Source organism: Chiloscyllium plagiosum, chromosome 40, assembly GCF_004010195.1.
Source record: "Chiloscyllium plagiosum isolate BGI_BamShark_2017 chromosome 40, ASM401019v2, whole genome shotgun sequence".
NCBI classification, from domain to species: Eukaryota; Metazoa; Chordata; class Chondrichthyes; order Orectolobiformes; family Hemiscylliidae; genus Chiloscyllium; species Chiloscyllium plagiosum.
Window position 1 is genome coordinate 16,344,435 of NC_057749.1, and position 20,398 is coordinate 16,364,832.

Genomic DNA, 20,398 nt, shown 5'->3' on the forward strand with positions numbered 1-20,398 from the left:
CTACATCTGCATGTAGAGATCCTGTGAGAGCCAGGCAGACATTCCAGAGTATTAACGACCAATCAGACTTGCTGTTAATTCAACCTGGTGAACCTGTCAGTGGCAGCTGAGATTTTCATCATTTACCTCAACAGAACTGTGCAAGCCATTGCCAGAATGGGTTGTGAGATTCTGGTTTTCAGAAGGCTTAGCAGCTCTCGTTACTACTTAACTGGACGAGTCTAGCCTCTTGAGGTGTTTGTGTGTTGGTTGAGGGTCTTGTGGCCTTGGATCTTTAAGAGGGTGCCTAAGCTCTCTGAATTTGTACAGTGCAGAGTCTTCCTACAGAATAAGTGTGCTGTCATATCAGGCAAACTGAAATTCTTTTTGTGTGGATTCCTTAATAGTTCAAGGTAAAGACTCAAACATGGAGATGGATTTCCATGTGTTGGACTAAAAGAATTGAGAAATACCCTCCCCTATAAAGTGTACCTGCTATGAAAATTACAAGATACAATTTGAAACATGTCTAAGTTAATCATTTAGAAGCAAAATAGGTCAGATTAATTAAAAATATGATGATACAAGAATGGTAGCCCAACAGGACAAAAATACTTTATTTTCAAGACAATAAAACAGAGAGGAATTCACAGAAACAAGATAAATGAGCAGCAAAAATATATTCATTCCAACGAAAATGTCAGAAATTCAATCTGATCATAAAGTACATTCTTGAATATTTAAATTTAGAGATTGTTACCTTGTCATTTACAACTTCATTTCACACTGATAGACCCAATGGTAAAGTACTGCTCGATCTTCCATCTCAAAATCTAATCTCTTTCAAACAGAATCTCATTATCCAGTAAGAATATTTCTTTCTTTGAAAAGTGCATCCAGGCTCTTTTCAAGGGTCTGATTCGTTCCTCGAAGTCCAGCAATGACTTGGGAAGCCCAGATGAAATACTGTTCAACGCGTTTCTCCGTCCATCCTGAGGAAGGATTCAACAGAGCAAAGGTCAGGCCTGTTCCCACGAGGTTACTTAACCCTCTGAGCTTTCCCATTATATTCCTCAGCCCAGTCCCTGGGGCTAATCTTGGTTCTTCAAATAATACCACGGAGTCTTCAACATTATCTGAGCCATTGTGGAGATTACTTAGCTCAGTTGGCTTGATACCATGGACAAGTTGGGCCGAAGGGCCTATTTCCATGCTGTTAACTGGTGCCAATCTCACAGGCTGAATTCCCTAGCAGGCTGTGATAGTTCACGGAGGCTTTGGGTCATTGCCTTGATGTGGAATGGTGCTATATAACCATTTCTCTCTCTCTCTCTCCCGCCCCACAAGAGCATAATGCCTATGGTTTCTCATGGATTTAACTAATCACCATTATCTGAGCCACCATAATTGGTAGGGAGGACCCTGAGTGCATTTCCCAAAGGTCAACAGCTCTGATAGTGCAGCATTCCTCCACCTCTGCACTGCGTTGCCAGTCTAGGTGTGTGCTCAATTGGGTTTTGAACCCAAACTCACACAACGTGCAGGGAGGGACTGGGAACCAGGCTGTGCTTGCCTGCAGAGACAGCTAAAGAAGAAACACTGGAAACCTGGGAACCCAATAATAATCAGACATGCGCTGGGAACCTGATGGGAGAGAAACAAAAAGGATTGCATTGCTGACCTGCTGGAGTGCAGCTTTTGAGATCCCTCAAGTTGTACAGTTTATCTGCCAGTTTCACCAGTTTAGCTTCGTAACTGCAGTGAGGGGCATGTTGGATCTGTAACTCCTTCCGTTTCTCCTTTGAAAGAGATTTATCATCTGTCACTTCAGCAACAATACTCCGCACCTTCTCTCCAAACCTTTCCTCAATCTCTGTAAATGTAGTGTTTGTATCTTCAACAGTGTCGTGCAGAAGTGCGGCCTTGCCAGAAAGAAAAAGAAAGATAAATCTCAATTGTTACACACATCATGATTCAATTGTTGTTTTGGCTCCAGTGAGCTGTGGCTAACATGCTCAGCTCTGAATATAAAGGCTCACTTTTGAATTTTCACACTTCACTTCAGGACTCAAGCACACAATCTAAGGTGACACTGAGGGAGTGCAGCATGGTCAGCGCTGGTGTCTCACATAATGATATTTCACAAAATTGTTACAGCTTGAAAGGGGGCCATTTGGCCCATCATTTCTGCACTGGCTGTCCGAATGAACAATTCACTTCATGCCATTCCCCTACCACTTTCTATCATGGTGCACAGTCTTCCATTTCAAAGAACTGTCAAATTCCTGGTAGAGACTGGTACAATTGCAACATTTAAGAAGCATTTGGATGGGTATATGAATAGGAAGGGTTTGGAGGGATATGGGCCGGGTGCTGGCAGGTGGGACTAGATTGGGTTGGGATATCTAATCGGCATGGACGGGTTGGGCCGAAAGATGCTGTACATCTCTAGGACTCTATGACTCTATAAATGCCCTGATTGAACCTTGTGAAAATTTTAAAGGGCTGTGCTGGAATAGTGAGTAAGAGTAAGATGAAATGTCATTGAGCTGAAATGTTAAACCTGTTTCTCTCTTCATTGATGCTTGCCAGACCTGCTGAGTTTCTCCAGTTTATCGGTGTTTGTCACAGATCTCTAGCATTCGCAGTATTTTGCTTTTGTGCAGAGTAGGAGACAATATGTATGGATTATAAACACAGGCAGACTGGTTACACTGAACAGTTATAAACCCAACGCAGATACATCAGAACCCTCCCCATTTTTACCTGTAAGACAACCACATCTGTAATTCCAGCTTCATGGGCCAAAATTCGGGCAACACCTTTAAACAAACAGAAAAACAATGAATCCCACTGAGTCCATATGTCAATCAACTTGAGAAGAATTAAAGGAGATCTAATTGACATATATAAGATATTAAAAAGGAAATGACAAAACAGGTATAGAGACGATGTTTCTCGTTATGGGGCAACTGAGAATTATTGGGCTAAATGCTGGCAAAATTTAGAACATCTAGTTGTCATGGACGAGTTGGACCAAAGGGTCTGTTTCCATGCTGTATAACTCTGACAGTAGAACGAGAGGTCATCATTTCAGGCCAAGGGGTGGCAGATTTAAAACAGGGATAAGGAGGAATTACTTCTCTTAGAGGATCAGGAATCAGAGGGTGGACACCAGGACACTGATTAAATTTAAGGAGGAGATAGATCATTATTTAATTAGTAACAAGTTAAACAGTAATGGGAAGGGACAGGAATGTGGAGCTGAGGCTGACATGAGATCAGCTGAGATCGTGTGAAATGGCGGAGCAGACTCGAGGGTCTGAAGGTCCTACTCCTGCTCCTAGTTCTTATGTTCTAACTTTTAAACTCAGCAAATGCAAAACTAATGTCCATTATAGCACACAAAAACAATAACTTATATTTATGTAATATCCTTCATGTCAAGGAATTTCAGAATGGGGAAAAAGAGACACAAGTGGATAAGACAAATGAGGGAACTCGGCTGACAGGAGTTAGGAACATATAGAGGTAACCTGGTGAAAGAAAGGTTTTAAAGTATGTTTGAAATCAGCAGCAACTATTTGTAATGACTGATGTCTGATGATGTTAGATTAGATTAGATTACTTACAGTGTGGAAACAGGCCCTTCGGCCTGGTGAAAGAAAGGTTTTAAAGTATGTTTGAAATCAGCAGCAACTATTTGTAATGACTGATGTCTGATGATGTTAGTACCAGTTTAGAGTGGAGGACAATGTCTGAGGGCTCAGCAAGTTATGACGATCTGGAATGTGCTGCCTGAAAGAATGGTAGAAACCGATTCAATCACAATCTTCAAAAGGAAACTGGATAAATGCTGAAAGGCTGAAAACATGCAGAGTGCCAGAGAAAGGGGCAGGATGCGGTGGGCACTAATTGGCACTCTCTCACTGGGCTGGCATATTCACAATGGACCAAAGGTCTGCCTTTAGTGCTGTAAGATTCTGGGATAACAGCAGAGGCAGTACTCAACAGTCCTACAATGAATGGACCAAACACCTTAAAGTCAGAGAGATCTACAACATAGAAAAAGGCCCTTTGGCCCACCATGCCTGTGCCGGTCAAATACAAGCACCAACTCTCTAATTCCATTATCCAGCACCTTGGCCCATAGCCCTGTATATATTCTGCTTGAAAAATAAATCTGCTTTTGTACAAACTTTAATAAATATCAGTAATATCTCTGTTCTTGTATGGTGAGCTGTGTTTAGAATTGGAGCTGGGTTTAGGATTGGAGCTGGGTTTTGGGAGTGGAACTGGGTTTAGGATTGGAGCTGAGTTTTGGGAGTGGAGCTGGGTTTAGGGAGTGGAGCTGGGTTTTAGGAGTGGAGCTGGGTTTTGGGCGTGGAGCTGGGTTTTGGGCGTGGAGCTGGGTTTTGAGCGTGGAGCTGGGTTTTGGGCGTGGAGTGAGCTGGGTTTTGGGAGTGGAGCTGGGTTTAGGGAGTGGAGCTGGGTTTAGGGAGTGGAGCTGGGTTTAGGGAGTGGAGCTGGGTTTAGGATTGGAGCTGGGTTTTAGGAGTGGAACTGGGTTTAGGAGTGGAGCTGGGTTTTAGGATTGGAGCTGGGTTTTGGGAGTGGAGCTGGGCTTTGGGAGTGGAGCTGGGTTTAGGATTGGAGCTGGGTTTTGGGAGTGGAGCTGGGTTTAGGGAGTGGAACTGGGTTTAGAGAGTGGAACTGGGTTTAGGAGTAGAGCTGGGTTTAGGATTGGAGCTGGGTTTTGGGAGTGGAGCTGGGTGTAGGATTGGAGCGAGCTGGGTTTTGGGAGTGGAGCTGGGTGTAGGATTGGAGCTGGGTTTTACGAGTGGAACTGGGTTTAGGATTGGAGCTGGGTTTTAGGATCGGAGCTGGGTTTTGGGAGTGGAGCTGGGTTTAGGAGTGGAGCTGGGTTTTAGGATTGGAGCTGGGTTTTGGGAGTGGAGCTGGGTTTTGGGAGTGGAGCTGGGTTTAGGGAGTGGAGCTGGGTTTAGGGAGTGGAGCTGGGTTTAGGATTGGAGCTGGGTTTTGGGAGTGGAGCTGGGTTTTGGGAGTGGAGCTGGGTTTACGGAGTGGAGCTGGGTTTTAGGAGTGGAACTGGGTTTAGGGAGTGGTGCCGTGTTTAGGGTTTGACTTGGGTTTAAGATTGGAGCTGGGTTTGGGGTTGGAACTGAATTTTGGGATATGATCTCAGGTTCTGAGCTGCCCTTACCCAGTGGGTGGTTGATGTATGGGGTCCCCTCCGGGTCTTTGCGCCGCTGATGTTTGTGCTTTTTTGCTGCAAAATCAGCGGCTTCCAGGACCAGTACCACGTCTGAACTCATTTTACCTTCCGCATCCGGATCATGTGGGGCTGCAGCAGGAAAAATATACACTTCCCACAAACAGCAGAGGATTCACACAATCCGCGGAAAGTGCACCCACGCTCCAGGCAGAACAGCAGATCCTGAAGGAGGATAAACTCTTTTATTAGACCCTCCCACACACAGAGACACACAAACTGACAGTAATCTCCAGATCAACCCAGAAAGAAAAGAGCAGAAATAGAAACAGAAAGTGCTGAAACCACGCAGCAACTGTGGAAAGAGGAACAAGGTTGATACCTTTTCGAGTCCAGTATGCCTTCTTCAAAGTGGGGTCCCTTGCACAGTTTATAAGTTGGTTACACTCATTATATTTGAGACTGGCTCACTGCTGCATAGATAGTCATAGAGATGTACAGTATGCAATCAGACCCTTCGGTCCATCTCGACTAAATTAATCTAGTCCCATTTGCCAGCATTTGGTCCATTTCCCTCTAAATCCTTCCTATTCATGTACCAAACCCGGAGCCTGTTAAATGCTGCAATTGTACCAGCCCGCACTACAAGGTGGTGGCATCAGAGTAGGCTTGGTCCACCTTGTCTGCATTATGCTTTTTCCTTCTATCCCTGGTTTTTCCTCAAACTTTATTTGATAACGAGATCTCCTCGGCAGGAAGCAGCTTCACTAGGATCCTGAGCGGCGGTGGTGTTTTCAGAGACAGTGTGGCTACAGAGACGGTCTGGGAAGCCCTGAGTGAGCTGGGAAGTCCAGAGCAGGACTCTAGAAGCAGTACGCTATAGCAGCAAAGAATGAAGAGTTGGACTCTCTTTATTTCTGTGAAAGCTGCCTGTGCACACTTTTCACTCTATTTTATATTGGATGTACATGACAATAGAGACAATATTCAAATTCAGATTCCTCTGGCTGCTCATTCCATACACGCACCACCCTCTCCATGGTGCGTTTTCAATCTTTCCCCTCTCACCTTAAACCTATGCCCTCTAGTTTTGGACTCCCCTACCCTGGTGAAAAGACCTTGGACCTTGTGTATTCACCCTACCCATGCTCCTCATGATTTTATAAGGTCACCCCTCAGCCTCCAACACTCCAGGGAAAATACCACCAGCCTGTTTAGCCTCTCCCTATAGCTCAAACCCTCCAACCCTGGCAGCATTCTTGTAAATATTTTTTGAACCGTTTCAAGTTTCCCAACATCTTTCCTACAGAGGGATACAAGAATTAGAACTAAGTATTCCAAAATCTAGAGTTATATCAGTCTCAAAACATTAACTCTGTTTCTTCCTTCACATATGCTGTCAGAACTTGCTGAGTTTTTCCAGTATTTTATATTTTTATTTCAGATCTCCAGTCAACTTGTACTGTACCTTTACTTCTGTGAAGCAGAGCATGTCTAAATGAGCTATGTAACCTCAGATCACGTGGAAATTGATCCTGTAAAGCTCCAGGTAAGATGTCCCCTTTTATCATCCTCCATAGATGGTTATGTCCAATCAAACTAGTGCTCCTTGGTCATTACAGAAATTGTGTAAAGAATGAACAAGGTGCACATTTTTAAAGGCACATGCACTCAACATATGTTAGCTCTTCTCCAAGTTATAGAGCAGGATGGGCAATACTGGAATCCAGATACTGCTGTCAGTGGCCCCTGCAGATACTTTTAAGTTGGACACAGGAGCTGCAGCTACTGTTTTGTCAGACAGCCTTAGGTAGCTGAGAGAGGTTACCTTAGAATCTTCAGCTGGTCTCTGTCCTGAATTGAATTTGTCACATGTACCGAGACACAGTGAAAAGCTTTGTCTTGCAGGTAATACAGGCAGATCATATAGTTACGTAACAAAGTTAAGTAAATAATAGATAGCAGCAAAAACAAAAAAACACAGGTACAGGCGAATGTTAGAGTTTGAGAGTCCATTCAGTATTCTATCAACAGTAGGGTAGAAACTGTTTCGAAACCAGTTGGTGCGTGTGTTCAGGCTTCTGTATCTTCTCCCTGATGGTAGCAGTTGTAGAAAAACATTGCCAGGGTGGGATGGATCTTTGAGAATGCTGGTAGCCTTTCCTTGAATGTTTGGGAATTCCTGGGAATGTTTGAGGGGGATGGTGTCAAGGGAACTTTGTTTAAAATAATCAAGTAGCTTTAATTTCAGTTTAAAAGAATAGAAAGCTTTACTTTCAATTTAAAAAAAGAGTAAAGTGAACTTTCTTCTGTATTTAACTCAATGCTGTCCGTTCTGGGAGTATTTGATGGGGATGGCGTTGAGGGAACTTCATTTTCCATTTTCTTGCAGTTTTAAAAGAGTATAATCTTCAGCTATCCCACCACTTAGCCCAAAAAGAACCAACCTCATAGTCATAGACCAGCTTCACCCAACATTAGGACACAAAGATAAAGAAATTATTCAAAACCAGCCATATTCACTCTCAATCTCATTCTTAAAAGTAGATGCAGTCGTCAGCCAAACCCACAGCATAAATTTCTGACCTGCTGCTGGGCAAAGATTAAAGTAAATGCAGGGAAACCAGGTTTAAATTGAATATTGGGCAGACAATGCTACACTATGGTTCAGGCCAAAAATGCTCAGGACATCATCCATTAACCTTTGGTGCATGGAAAGTATGTTACAAACAGAAGTCTGACATATGCTAAGCTTTGTTACAATGGAAAAACAATTATGGAGACCTCATGCTGTTCTTGGTCATTGCAGGTTTTTATTATATAGGGCAACTTGTATAGATTTAGATTTCTTTAGTTAGCAGACTCCAAAGACTCTCCCGTCCAAGCATTATAAGAAGTTGGTCAGACTTTTCATTTTTCTCAAAGTATAAGTTGGAAATGGTGGGAAAATAAGGCACCAAAAGGCAATGTCCAGCCACCAGTAGACATTCTAGCCAGAGACTTGCTCTTTTGGAACATTGTTATAGAGAAGGAAACCAGAATACAAGTTGCTCTTTTACTAAAATCCAAAATTGTAGACCTTCCTGTACTTTGGGACACTAAGAATCCAGCCGTCTCTTTTGAGGAGAATTAGTTATTTCTTGAAGAAGGTGGAATAAATAGTTTACTTACCACACAGAATCTGCCAAGGTGGTGCAGCAACTACAGTCACAGTTAGATGAAGCAACAGCTGACAGAGTACATTGACTGATCCCTGCTGCGAAGCAAGAAAATAGTCGTATACTAACTTAATCACTAAGGAAAGCAAACTTCAAAGTTTTAAAGGTGGCCACAGAATCTCCTGCAATTTATGAAGTTATGAGATCTTCTAGTCATGCAAGGAAGAGGTCTCAGAACTTCAAAGCAAATTTAAAACGGTTGAAGCTTTAGAGAGAATGGGTGGTGTCGCACCCAAATAGGCAGAAGTCAGTCAATCATTTGCAATAAATCTTTTTAATTGTGCACACAGAACATGAATGTGAGTTTGACATCCTGAGAGAAAACCCTCAGCAAAGGCCCAACAAGAAGAAATATAAAAACTTCCAAGTAGAGGCATAGATAGTCATAGAGTCATACAGCACGGAAACAGACCCTTTGGTTCAATCAGTCCACACCAACTACGTTCCTAAACTAAACTAGTCCCACGTGCCTGCGCTTGGCCCAGATCCCTCCAAATCTTTTCTATTCATGACCTTATCTAAACGTCTTTTAAAAGTTATACAGAGTTATAGAATATGGAAACAGACCCTTTGGTCCAACCAGTCCACGCTGACCATGTTTAGTTAATGATAAACTACCCAGCGAAAGAGAGATCCTTAAATTGTACAGAGTTAATACTCAACAGGAAGAAATTGTTAATCTGAAAGAGAAACATCAGCATGACAAGGAAACTCTAGAGAGCTTTTTACAGCAAGGCCATGAACTCAACCAGAATTGGCATAGTCTCATTCCATGAGTGGGATGACTGGGTCCAGCTGTTGGTTGTCAGGCAGTACAATCAAGCTCTGTAGGCTGGAAACAGGCAATCAACAGAAGGTTAACAAAAAGAGCTCTCACAGTGAAGAGATATATTAGAGGAAAAGACATTTTCGTACAGAAATGTTCAGAATTTCAAGATCAAAATGAACTATTAGCTGCTGAAGATATTTGCTACAATTAATGAACAACTACTTAGTCTTTCTAAAAGGAAGAAAGTGAGGACTGCAGATGCTGGAGATCAATGTCAAAAAGTTGGCACAGCCGGTCAGGCAACGTCTGAGGAGCAGGAGGTTGCTGTTTCGAGAGATGCTCTTCCTGATGAAGAGCCTTCTAAAAGGAAACCTAGAGGAAGAGAACTATTTCTTATTAATGACAGAGATCATCTTTGGAAACTGTCCTTCATGTAGCTCTGCAAATCAGAATACCACAAACAAAGCTCCCGTTGGTCCTGCATGGGCAGTTTATTCTGCTGCTCATGCCGTTACAGTTCCACTTTCTCAGGGAATCCTTCCAGGTCCTTACCTATACCTGAACATGCAGCAAATATTGAAATATTATAAATTCCTGTCCTGGAACTTGAAGTCTTCCTGGATTTGGAGGGGGCACACTCACTCACGCTCCCTTCCCTCCTTTCACTACAACCTCACACTCCCAGCAAATCATTTAATCCCAGCACACATGCATAGTCTAGCAGGGCATTAGAACAGGAGAATGAAGTGCTAGTCTAGATAATGTACTTGCGTCACGAGGGGACAGTGTTGAACCTGGCACAACCACGGAGTAAATCCAACTCTTAAGCAGGGTTTTTAGAATCTTGGCCTCATTTCCAGCTAGAGTCTGTGAGGGAATGTTTCCTGTGTTTATAAGGCATATTCAGGAGTTTAAGCAGTTTCCTGCCCCACGTCCTGGCACTCGTGGGTCCCGAATCCACATCTTCCTTAATTCAGTCTCAGAACTGGCATCGAGCTGTGTAGGAAAGGGACACCTGCCTCAATGGTGCAATTATTATTTATGAATGTTTACTCTGTGTCTAACCCCATGCTGTCCTGGGAATGTTGATTGGGACAGATGAAGCAGCCTCTAGACAGGGGAAAGGTGGAAACTGGCATTGGTGTTAACCTCTGGACTAACAAAAAAATGCCTCAAAAATCTCAGTCTTTTGCTACTATATACAACATATGGCCATCAGTCTGTTAAATACCTGAGAATGCTCGACCAGGACAATGTAGAGGAAATGTTACACTGTACCTAACCAAAGAACGGAAATGACCAGACACCTTCATTTATTTAAAGTTTGCACACACTTAGAAAACACTGGGTTTGATTTTTTTTAAATAGTGATATAAGACTACGTACCAAGTTTAACAAAAAAAAAATGAAGTTGTTCCAAATGCCATCAGACAATATAACCGTCGCAGAATTCATTTACTCACTGGAGTGTTTCCTGTTACTATCAGGCCTCTTTCATTATTTTACACACTTCAACACATTGATATCCCCAGTGTCTCAAAATGAAATTGAATTATTTGGGTCGATCTCTGTTCTAGCTGCTCACACTGATCTGTGAAGCAGATATCTAGGCTCCTCTTCCTCAGTATAAACCATGACCCAGCAGAGTGAATCCTCTCCCCACCAACAAACAGCCTATATGCCTTGGCTCATGTCCTGATTGATCCGAGTTGTGATGCTGACTGGTTAAATGTTCAGAGAATGGCCACTTGGGTAAGGGAGGAGGAGCAAATGACAGACGTGAACTCTATCCAGGCTGAAGTAATCAAAAATTTGTCAACCTTTACTTTAAATATATTCATGGAGGGAGTTTCCTCTGGGGCAGAGAATTGTAAAGAGTCATCACCCTTTGAGTTCTCATCTCAATGCTAAATTACATTTCTTTTAGTTTAAAATTGTGCCACCAGTTCTAGACTTCCCAACCAGGGGGAACGCGTTACCTGCATCTATACTGTCTGTCCATTTTAAGTATTTTGTAAGTTGCAATGAGATCATCTCTTTCTTTGTAATGTTGAAGAATACAGGCCCAGTTTGTCCAGTATCTGTTCAGTAATGCCATCTAATTAACAGTAATGCAAACCTTAGATTCATGAGTGATTTTATTGTACAAATTAATTTTCCTGTTTAGGGTTATTTAAGGAGTCCACATGACTAACCCTGTACAGAAAGTTGCCTTCCTGGTCATAAAATTCACAACCCTTTTGTACAACTTCAATATGGTTTTCAGACCCACTTGCAATGAACATCTGCAAATCCTCATCAGTCTCTGGAAGACCCAGTAATTGTTCCCCATCAGATGTACTGCTGCTGGTTTCATTGTATTCTTCCCTCTCCACACAATCAACCACCTTTCTTCCAGACCTGACCTCCTTCATATCAGCACTGCTTTGAGATTGGAGCTTCTTGGAGACACTCTGTTGGACAAGATCCATTCTGCCAGTTTTCTCTCCAGTGGTTTTGTGCATTTTACTATTTAAGTCAGATTGTGCAGGATGGATTACTATGTCCGAAGAGAGTCTGGGCTGGATGGTGTCATCTGTGATCGGTTTAGATTCGATCACTGCTTTTACATTCAGAGAACTGGCAGTCAGTTGCTTTGCCCTCTGTGGGAGAGTCAGAGTCTGTCCTTTAACATTTGCATCTTGCTTCATCATCCTCTTCAATGAAGGGGTGAACTTGCTTCTCAGCACTCTCAGGACAACATCTTCACTCACTGAAAATCCCTCTGCCAGCTGTGACACACTCCACTCCTCTGGGGACTTTGCTCTCAAAAACCTGAAACATGTTAGAAATCAAATTAATTTAAAAATCAATCTAATCCAGGGACCCAAGAAATTTTCTGGGGACCTGGACTGGAATTCTATCATGGCAGATGGTGGAATTTGAATTAAATAAAGTCTGGAATTAAGAGTCTAATAATGACCATGAAACAATTGTCAATTGTCAGAAAAATCCATCTGGTTCATTAAGTCCTTTAGGTAAAGAAATCTATTGTCTTTACCTGGTCTGGCCTATTTGTGAGTCCAGACCTACAGCAATGTGGTTGATTCTTAACTCCCTTCTGGGTAATCAGGGACAGGTAATAAATGCTGGCCTGGCCAAAGATACCCAAATCCTACAAATGAAGATAATCTATAATTCTGCCATATTGATCACAACCCAAGAAAATGTATGCCCAGCTATTGAATCTCACGAGGCATTGCAGCTCAACTGAGCTCATACTCAATGGCTACGTAAAACTCAGCTGTTTCCTATCTTGCTGGCTCAGAACACTGAATCCAACTCAGCCATGTCCACACTGATGAGGGTTTCTGGGCAAGCCCTGCTCATTACAGTAACTAGTAGGGTGTTGATATTTTAGTTGTCAGGAAGCCTCTCCACTCTCCTGCTGCTCGTTTCAGTGGAAATTCAAGACTAACAAGCAACAGTCACAATCACAGTGAACAGTCCTGGCTTTAACTCTTACCTCATCTGCTGCATTGCTTGTGTCGTTAGGGTCCGTGGGGGAGGACCAGAAAGACCCAACTCTGCCTGAATTCTCCGATACTTAATGGCTTTCTGTTTCCGCTTCTCAGCTCTGCATGTGAGATGTGGAACAGAACAATAATTTCCAAAACCTACTTTGACAATTCAAAGAGCACCTTTGCTGATTATTACTAATGCAGCATACAACGGATAACTGAAGTTATTCAAATGTTTGAACATTTTTGTTTGTATGGTTACCACTTATCAAATGTATCTTGTTAACCAATTCTACAGTAGTTAGTTTAAGTTAATTCCTGTGATGTGGTACTTAAAGTTAACTAATATGGCAATAGTTAGTATGAGTTTATTAATAATGTAATAGTTAACTAATAATGTAGTAGCCAGTATGAGTTAACGTGGCAGTTAATGAGAGCTAACAAATGCTGTAGTAGTGATGATTTGGAGATGCCAGTGTTGGACTAGGGTGGACAAAGTTAAAACGTAGATTTCGCTGCTCCTCGGATGCTGCCTGAACTGCTGTGCTCTTCCAGCACCACTGATCCAGAATCTGGTTTCCAACATCTGCAGTCATTGTTTTTACCAACACCAGGTTATAGGCCAACAGGCTTATTTGGCGGCACTAGCTTTCGAAGCATTAGTGCATTATCTGAGCTGAGATGGCACCTATTGTTAAAAGGTATCTTAAAAATGTAACTTTTTATAAGTTCTGGCATTTATATATGAAGGAACTGAAACTACCATGATTATAAAAGATGAAAAACTCAAGCTAAATTTGCTTAATGTTACATTCCATGACACTGCAATCCCATTAGTATCTTGTCCTCCACAACCACCTGATGAAGCTGGTGCTTCCCAATTAAACCTGTTGGACTATAACCTGGTGTTGTGGGATTTATAACTCGATAGCAGTGAGTATGAGCTGATGTGGTCGTTAGTGAATTTGTTAATCAGCTGGTAGTTACTGAGTTAACTAACGCTGCGGGAGTTAACTCTCAGTATGAGTCAATGCGGTGGTTAGTCTGGGTTAATGTGGTAGTTACTGAGAGTTAATGAATGAACCGCTTTCACCTGATTATTTCCTCCAACTCCTTCCCCTCGGCCTCGGCCTCAGGCTCAGAGCCGGCCCCGGGCTCTCCGCCGCCTCTGGAGCCCCGCAGGGAGCGGGCGGCCTGGGCCGGGACCGGGGCCTGAGCCCGGGGCAGGAGGCGGAGGATCCCCCGAGCCACCACCGAGACCCACATGAAGCTCCGCCGGATCCGGAAATCGCCACAATCCCGTCCGGGCGGAAACGGCAGTCGCTGAAGAATCGTTCCGCCTTTCACTTGGCCCTAGTCAGAGAACTGCAGCTGACACTTGACCCAGTTGACTTGGAGACATTTCAAATTTATAGATATTTATAATCAGACTGTTAAGAGGCGTTCTGGCACGCCCTGGAGAAGTTAGGACTTGACTCCACACCTCCTGACTTAGAGACAGGGACACTACCACTCCACCACAAGAGCCCTGCCAATTCATTCATTCATTTGTCTCCATTCTTCCTGCTCTGAAAGTGCTGGTTCTGGCGAGGGACAGAAACTCACCCAAGTAGCCATCAGTATCTGTACAATATTGGACCATGTATTCCAACAAAACTCCTTGTCCTGGTTATCCAAAGACAAGAGAATTGCATTTATTTAGCACTTATAATCACCACTGGACATCCCAAAGCGCCTCAGTTTAATGAACTACTTGTGAAATGTTGTAGGAAAAGCTATAGCGATTGTATCAATGGGAAGCTCCCTAATGTGAAACAAATACAGAAATTGCTGGAGAAACCCAGCAATTCTGTCAGCATCTGGGGAGAGAAAATAGTTAACATTTCATGCCCAGTGACCCTTCTTCAGAAACCCACAATATGATCATGACTAGATAAAGATGCTGATTTGGGATAAATGTAGGACACATCCCTTGCTCTTTTCCCTGCACCATGGTATTTTAAAAATTTCATTCGAGGCAGAGAGTTGTCGGGGTAGCTTATCTCACCCAAAAGATTTAGGATGACCAGATTTCCCAGTTTGGCCAAACAGTCTCTGCCCAGAAGGTAAAATAAGTAAAACTTGAGAATGACACACATTGGCTGGACCTGTCTTGCATACATCCAGTACAACTGGCATATTAATTTCTAAATATTACTGTGTAACCTTTTGGGTCATTTTTCCCTCTGGACAGCTTTTCATATAATGCTTCTTTGTCTTGATAATTATCTAGAAATTATTCTCATGTTCAATGGAGTTCTGACCCATTCCTTTTTGTGATCTTTGTGAAATTTTGTCCTCTGTTTTGTATGCACCCACCAAATTGCATTGCATGCAGCAAACCTGTATTCCTTCTTCCCCTCCTGCCTACTTGATGTGTCCAAGATATTTGTTGCCACCTGTTTGGCACCTACACCTCCTTTGCTGAGTTGCCTTTTAAATGATTTGAGGAATTAGGTCACCAACTCTGGCTGGACATATTCTGCATGTTGTCATGACATGAACCCCCTTCTGTAATTGGCCATCAACATGTCATACATTGGGAGTCCCAAGGCTTTTCAATGTTTTGACTTTTGAAAATTTGGTCACTTGCTTAGTACTGCACTGGACTGCTAAACTGGAATTTTGTGATTAAGCCTGGGATAAGGTCAGGAGCTTCAACACAAAAACCTAGTGACTTAGTGAGAGCCATGGACAACACCATATCCATGAATATGCAATTCCAGCAGCTTATTTAATTCTTTACCATCACTTGGTGCTGAAGCCAATCACATCTGTCAGGCCCCTGGTCAGTTAACGTGGCAGAAACTTGTTTCAGGAATGATAAACTCAGTTATGAGGGCAGATTTAAAAATTGGGGCTGTTCATCTTCGAGAGAAGAAAGCTGAGAGAAGATTTGATAGAAGGTTTTAAAACCATGAGCGGGTTGGACAGAGTAGACAGGGAGAAGCTGTTGCTGCTCATTAAAGAGAAAAGGATGAGAGGGCAGAGATTTAAAGTGATGTGCAAAAGAAGCAAGCGTTACGGAGGAAAAAATGTTTTCACACAGCAAGTGGTTTGAGTATTGAGTGCACTGCCTGGAGATGTAATCAAGTCCAGTTCAAGTGAGGCTTTCAAGAGGGCGATGATTGATTATTTCGTTCAAAACAGTATTCAGAGATACAGGGAAAGGGCAGCGGATTGGCAGTACGTAATAGAACTGATGCAGGCATAAGGGCCAAATGGCCTCCTCCTGCATCGTACCGATTCTGTGTCTGTCAGAATACCCTCAGGCATTGAACCTTCTTTTATAAGGTCACAAATTTCAATGCATTTTGGAACTCTTCATTGTGAATTTTAGGTTCTCAAAGTCTCACTGTAACTTAATATTATACTAATCTCTGGCTTAATATTATACTAGATGAAAATGTAACTAACATTACACTGCCATGCTGAGTCTATTCTGATTTGCTGCAGAGAACATTGTTTTGGATGTAATGTTAATGCTTTTAGTTTGAAAAGACCAATTGTACTTTTCAAACAGCAGCAGGGTGTTTTGCAGGGAGCTGTGGCCAGCATTTCTGTCTCAAACTATTACCAAAAAATGTTTAGCCAGCCATTTATCACACTTGTGGCACCTTTTAGCTGCAATGTTTATAAACACAATGACCTTAAGTGTCCAAATATTAATTCATCTTAAAATACTTTGAGATATTGATGCTTTGCAAGCATCTTTTATGGTTTCTCCAATACAAACACATAACCTAATGGCCAAACAAAAACCTGCATGGTTTAGTTTAAGGAAAGAATTATACAAGACTTTCCACAAAGGTCTGAAAGCTCTTCACAGCCAATAATTTTGAAGATTAGTCAAACGCAGGTATGCAATATTCAATTTGCAGATCACATAGATGTTGGGGAGTTAGGGGGCAGCATTAACATCCAGATAATTTATCTTCTTTGCTTGATGGACAACTATTGGCCTGAACAACAGGACAGGAACAAAGCTTCTTTGAATCGTACTGTGGGATCTCTTACATCCACCTGGGAGAGGTCATTCTGCACTTGTTGTTCCATATGATGGCAAATTCTAATGTGCACCTCCCCAACAATGCAGTTGGGATGTTTTTCTCAAGTCTCTGGCTGACACCATATTATCCACTATTTGTAGACCACTTTTCTTTCTACCTTGTTTCTCAATATAGATGCCGTGATCCATAGGCTTTTAGGTTTTTGATTACAATCTGTTTGACAACGGGTATATGACTGAATTGGCTAAACTTCTCATCCTACTCTTTTCATGTTGTAAAGTAACAAAGAGAATATTATTCAAAGGCTGACGATATTCCAAATACCAATAGAACCAAACTCCTCAATATTATATTTTCTGAGCAAGCTGTGTCTGCCAAGATTCCAGAGGCAACCATATATTGCCACATGTTAGAACATCAGAGTGACAGACCTTGGAACATTGTACACTTTATCCTTTATTGCCTTCAAGAGTAGCGTCAATGGGCAGAAAGTGAATTTTAGTTCTGAAGTGAATGTCTGCTGTGGGAAATCCAATTATTTTTCTCTTCTCCTGAGGATGTGTGTATAGGTATATGTTTGGGTTATTTAGAGAGATAAACATTCATTCTTTCATACGACCTACTATATATATTACCAGTTATAGTACCTTCACTAAATAAGTGTTGTTTTGACAATAAACCAATAATTTAATTTTTATAAGATACCTGTTTAGTAGATGTTTTAGTTAAAACCTGATATGGAAAAGGTATTTAATTTAATTAGTCACCTCAATAACTGGGAAAGGTATTTTATCGATGGTGTGACTCATGGAATAGTGGGATAAGACTGATGGTGCATTCCTCCAGCTTCCGTCATGACACACAAGAATAATTTTATCTTTGCATGATTACAGGTTTCAAACTCAAAAAAAAGAGAATTAAGGTGCTTTCAATAATTTATGTGGAGCTTTGCTGTGCAAACTGTTTCCAAAAATCTAAAAATTAACTTAACAAAGTTACAACGTTCATATGACAATTTCCAATTCCTGGGAACCATGAAATGATTACAGATAACAGCAGGAAGGGTTTCATCTGCACCACGATGCTGTTGGTCTTGTATAGTTTCAAAGTGGCTCATGAAGAAATCAGTACACACAAAGAATGCAACGTAGATATCAATGACTGCAGAGTCCAGAAAACTGCACCCTATCAGCATCTTTGACATTTTTCTTTAACAACATACTGTTAAGACAGACCCGCGGGGTCCCGTCTTTGCGTGTTCTTTCGGAAGGAGAGACTCACACTGGCAACTATGATTAGACGCAGACAGCAGTTTATTCACAGAATCTTAACTGATACAACGAATCTACAGGCATGCATTCGTTGGAGAAGGCGTTCTGCCTTCCCGTTCAAAGTTGACACAATTATACTTCGCGCTGCCTGGAGTCCCCGGTCAGTTTGCCTTCCCCATTGGTCCATTCATCTGCGCGCGCTGGGGATCCGTCCTCCTATTGGCCGCATCGAAGTGCCTGTCCAGCTCCTGCTGTGCTTGACAATGGCTCAGCCATCCCTGGGAGCGGTTCCGATCCCGTATTCAATAGTTCATTGTTTCAAGGAATTACTATGTGTCTGACAGGCTAGCCATTTTCAATAGTTTTAGTTTAACTAAATTGTCAATTACACTTATCAACTTTAGACTTAAATAGAGCCATTCACACTCACTAGTTACAGGTTCTGATAGAGCAATTCACACTTGTCTAACAGTTACAGATTCCGATCGGTTTCTTTATTAATCCCGAGTTTCGATGGGGCAATTGATACTGGCTGGTATTTACAGGCTCCAAGATTTAATTAACATTATGCATATCCCTTACAAGCTCCAGCAGTCATGCAATCGCCTGCAGCAGCTCGCTTGGCTGTTGTTAACCATTTCAGGGCTGGAAGTGTCACCCTCCCTAGCCCTACATTAAACACCGCAGTGAAATCTCCCCAACAATACTGTCAGTTTTTTTGAAGATTTGGGTTATGAATGTGGTGTCAATTTCAGCTTCCAGTGGCTGAAATGAATATTTCAGGTGAGATACAGCATATGGCATGAGGGTAAAATGAAGTGATTTGTTGCAAATTCTATTTTTAGAAGCTTTTTTTAAAAGCAAAATGTCAGAGTTCCCTGTGGAATATGCAGGGAAAACAATCTTAAAAGCTTCAGTATAACTGTTGGCATTGAACTAAAACTTCCACAGGTTCTGCCCAATGATATGTTTTGAACCTTGAGTCAGTATTGCATCACCTACTGTAAAAGGGTAGTTTTCCCCATTTCTGATTGAACACGATCTTGAGACGCTGTGAGAACATTCTCTCACTAGTCTACATGGAAACTGGGTCGAAATTACTCATGCAAATGGGGAAATAATAAAAGTAAATAAAAAGCAGGAAAGGCTTTGCTTTTCTCCACATGTTGTGCTTGTTTTCTGTGCGCACTTGGCCATTTAATTATATTTATTTAATTTAACCTCAGTGAAGGGATAAAAACATCAGACCTGAGTTCAACTGTAAGAAAGGGAAGACTGACATTCAGGCAGTCAATTTAGAAAGAACATCATTGTCTTCCCTCGATGAAAGACCTGGAATCACTACAACAAGGGAAGGAGAAACAAAAAATTCCCAGAATGTGAAGGCAGGACATTACGCCCACCGAGTTCACACTGACCCTCCAAAGAGTTTCCTACCCAAACCCACCCATCCTTGTAGCCCTGCATTTCCCATGGCTAACCCACCTAGCTGCACATTCCTGGAGACTTTGGGCAATTTATCATGGTCATTCCAAGTAATCTACACATCTTTGGACTATAGGAGGAAACCGGTGCACCTAGAGGAAACCCAGTAGACACGGGGAGAATGTGCAAACTCCACACAGACAGTCACCAAAGGCTGGAATTGAACTTGGCACTCTAAGATAACAGAGGTAAAAACAATGACTGCAGATGCTGGAAACCAGATTCTGGATCAGTGGTGCTGGAAGAGCACAGCAATTCAGGCAGGATTTCGAAGCTCCTCGGATGCTGCCTGAATTGCTGTGCTCTTCCAGCACCACTGATCCAGACTCTAAGATAACAGTGCTAACCATTGAGTAGACTAAGTATGTTCTACAAAACTTGGAGTGGACTGGTGGGAATTGACAGAAACAAGTAGCTGGTCCTCTCCAGTAATGACAAAACACCAGGCAGCTGCCCATGTAAACAACAAAGACCATTTGTTCCAAAGAAAGTGTATCTTCACAAGGACAACCCCCATGTTGGACAAGCTGTCAAAGGAAATAGTTCCAGCCCCAACTTTGGAAATCCTGAAGACCCATTTACAGGTTATGTCCATTTCAAAGTTTCTCATCATCTGGATGATCATTTCAGTGGGTCATGCTCAATTTAGCTGGTGCTACCCACAGAAATGTTGGCAGAAAATAGATATTAGTCTGTGACGCTGCAACTAAAGCAGATAAAAAGAGGTGGTGGCCAGATTTTCAATGCAGGGTCAGGAATCCAACACTCTGATGAAATCTGTGCTCTGACCCCATATCCAAGTTGCGTCATTCTCATGGCGCTACTTCTGAAATGCAAATAGCTTCTTTGATCAGGAACTGAGTTTGGTGCTCAGTACGTCAGAGGCTGAGGGGT

At 42.2% G+C, this 20,398-nt stretch overlaps 2 protein-coding genes across 2 annotated transcripts; both read right to left on the minus strand.

The window, feature by feature from the left end:
* Positions 1–569: 569 nt before the first annotated feature.
* hddc3 (HD domain containing 3) lies at positions 570–5,493 on the minus strand. The gene is made up of 4 exons (XM_043680472.1): positions 5,204–5,493; positions 2,746–2,801; positions 1,661–1,901; positions 570–971 (listed from the first exon to the last, which is right to left on the minus strand). The coding sequence occupies exons 1-4, from the start codon at positions 5,313–5,315 to the stop codon at positions 838–840; spliced, it is 543 nt and encodes a 180-aa protein (XP_043536407.1). The 5' UTR covers positions 5,316–5,493; the 3' UTR covers positions 570–837.
* A 5,826-nt stretch (positions 5,494–11,319) lies between these two features.
* ngrn (neugrin, neurite outgrowth associated) lies at positions 11,320–14,316 on the minus strand. The gene is made up of 4 exons (XM_043680120.1): positions 14,305–14,316; positions 13,793–14,052; positions 12,705–12,815; positions 11,320–12,013 (listed from the first exon to the last, which is right to left on the minus strand). The coding sequence occupies exons 1-4, from the start codon at positions 14,314–14,316 to the stop codon at positions 11,350–11,352; spliced, it is 1,047 nt and encodes a 348-aa protein (XP_043536055.1). The 3' UTR covers positions 11,320–11,349.
* Between the last annotated feature and the right edge of the window lie 6,082 nt (positions 14,317–20,398).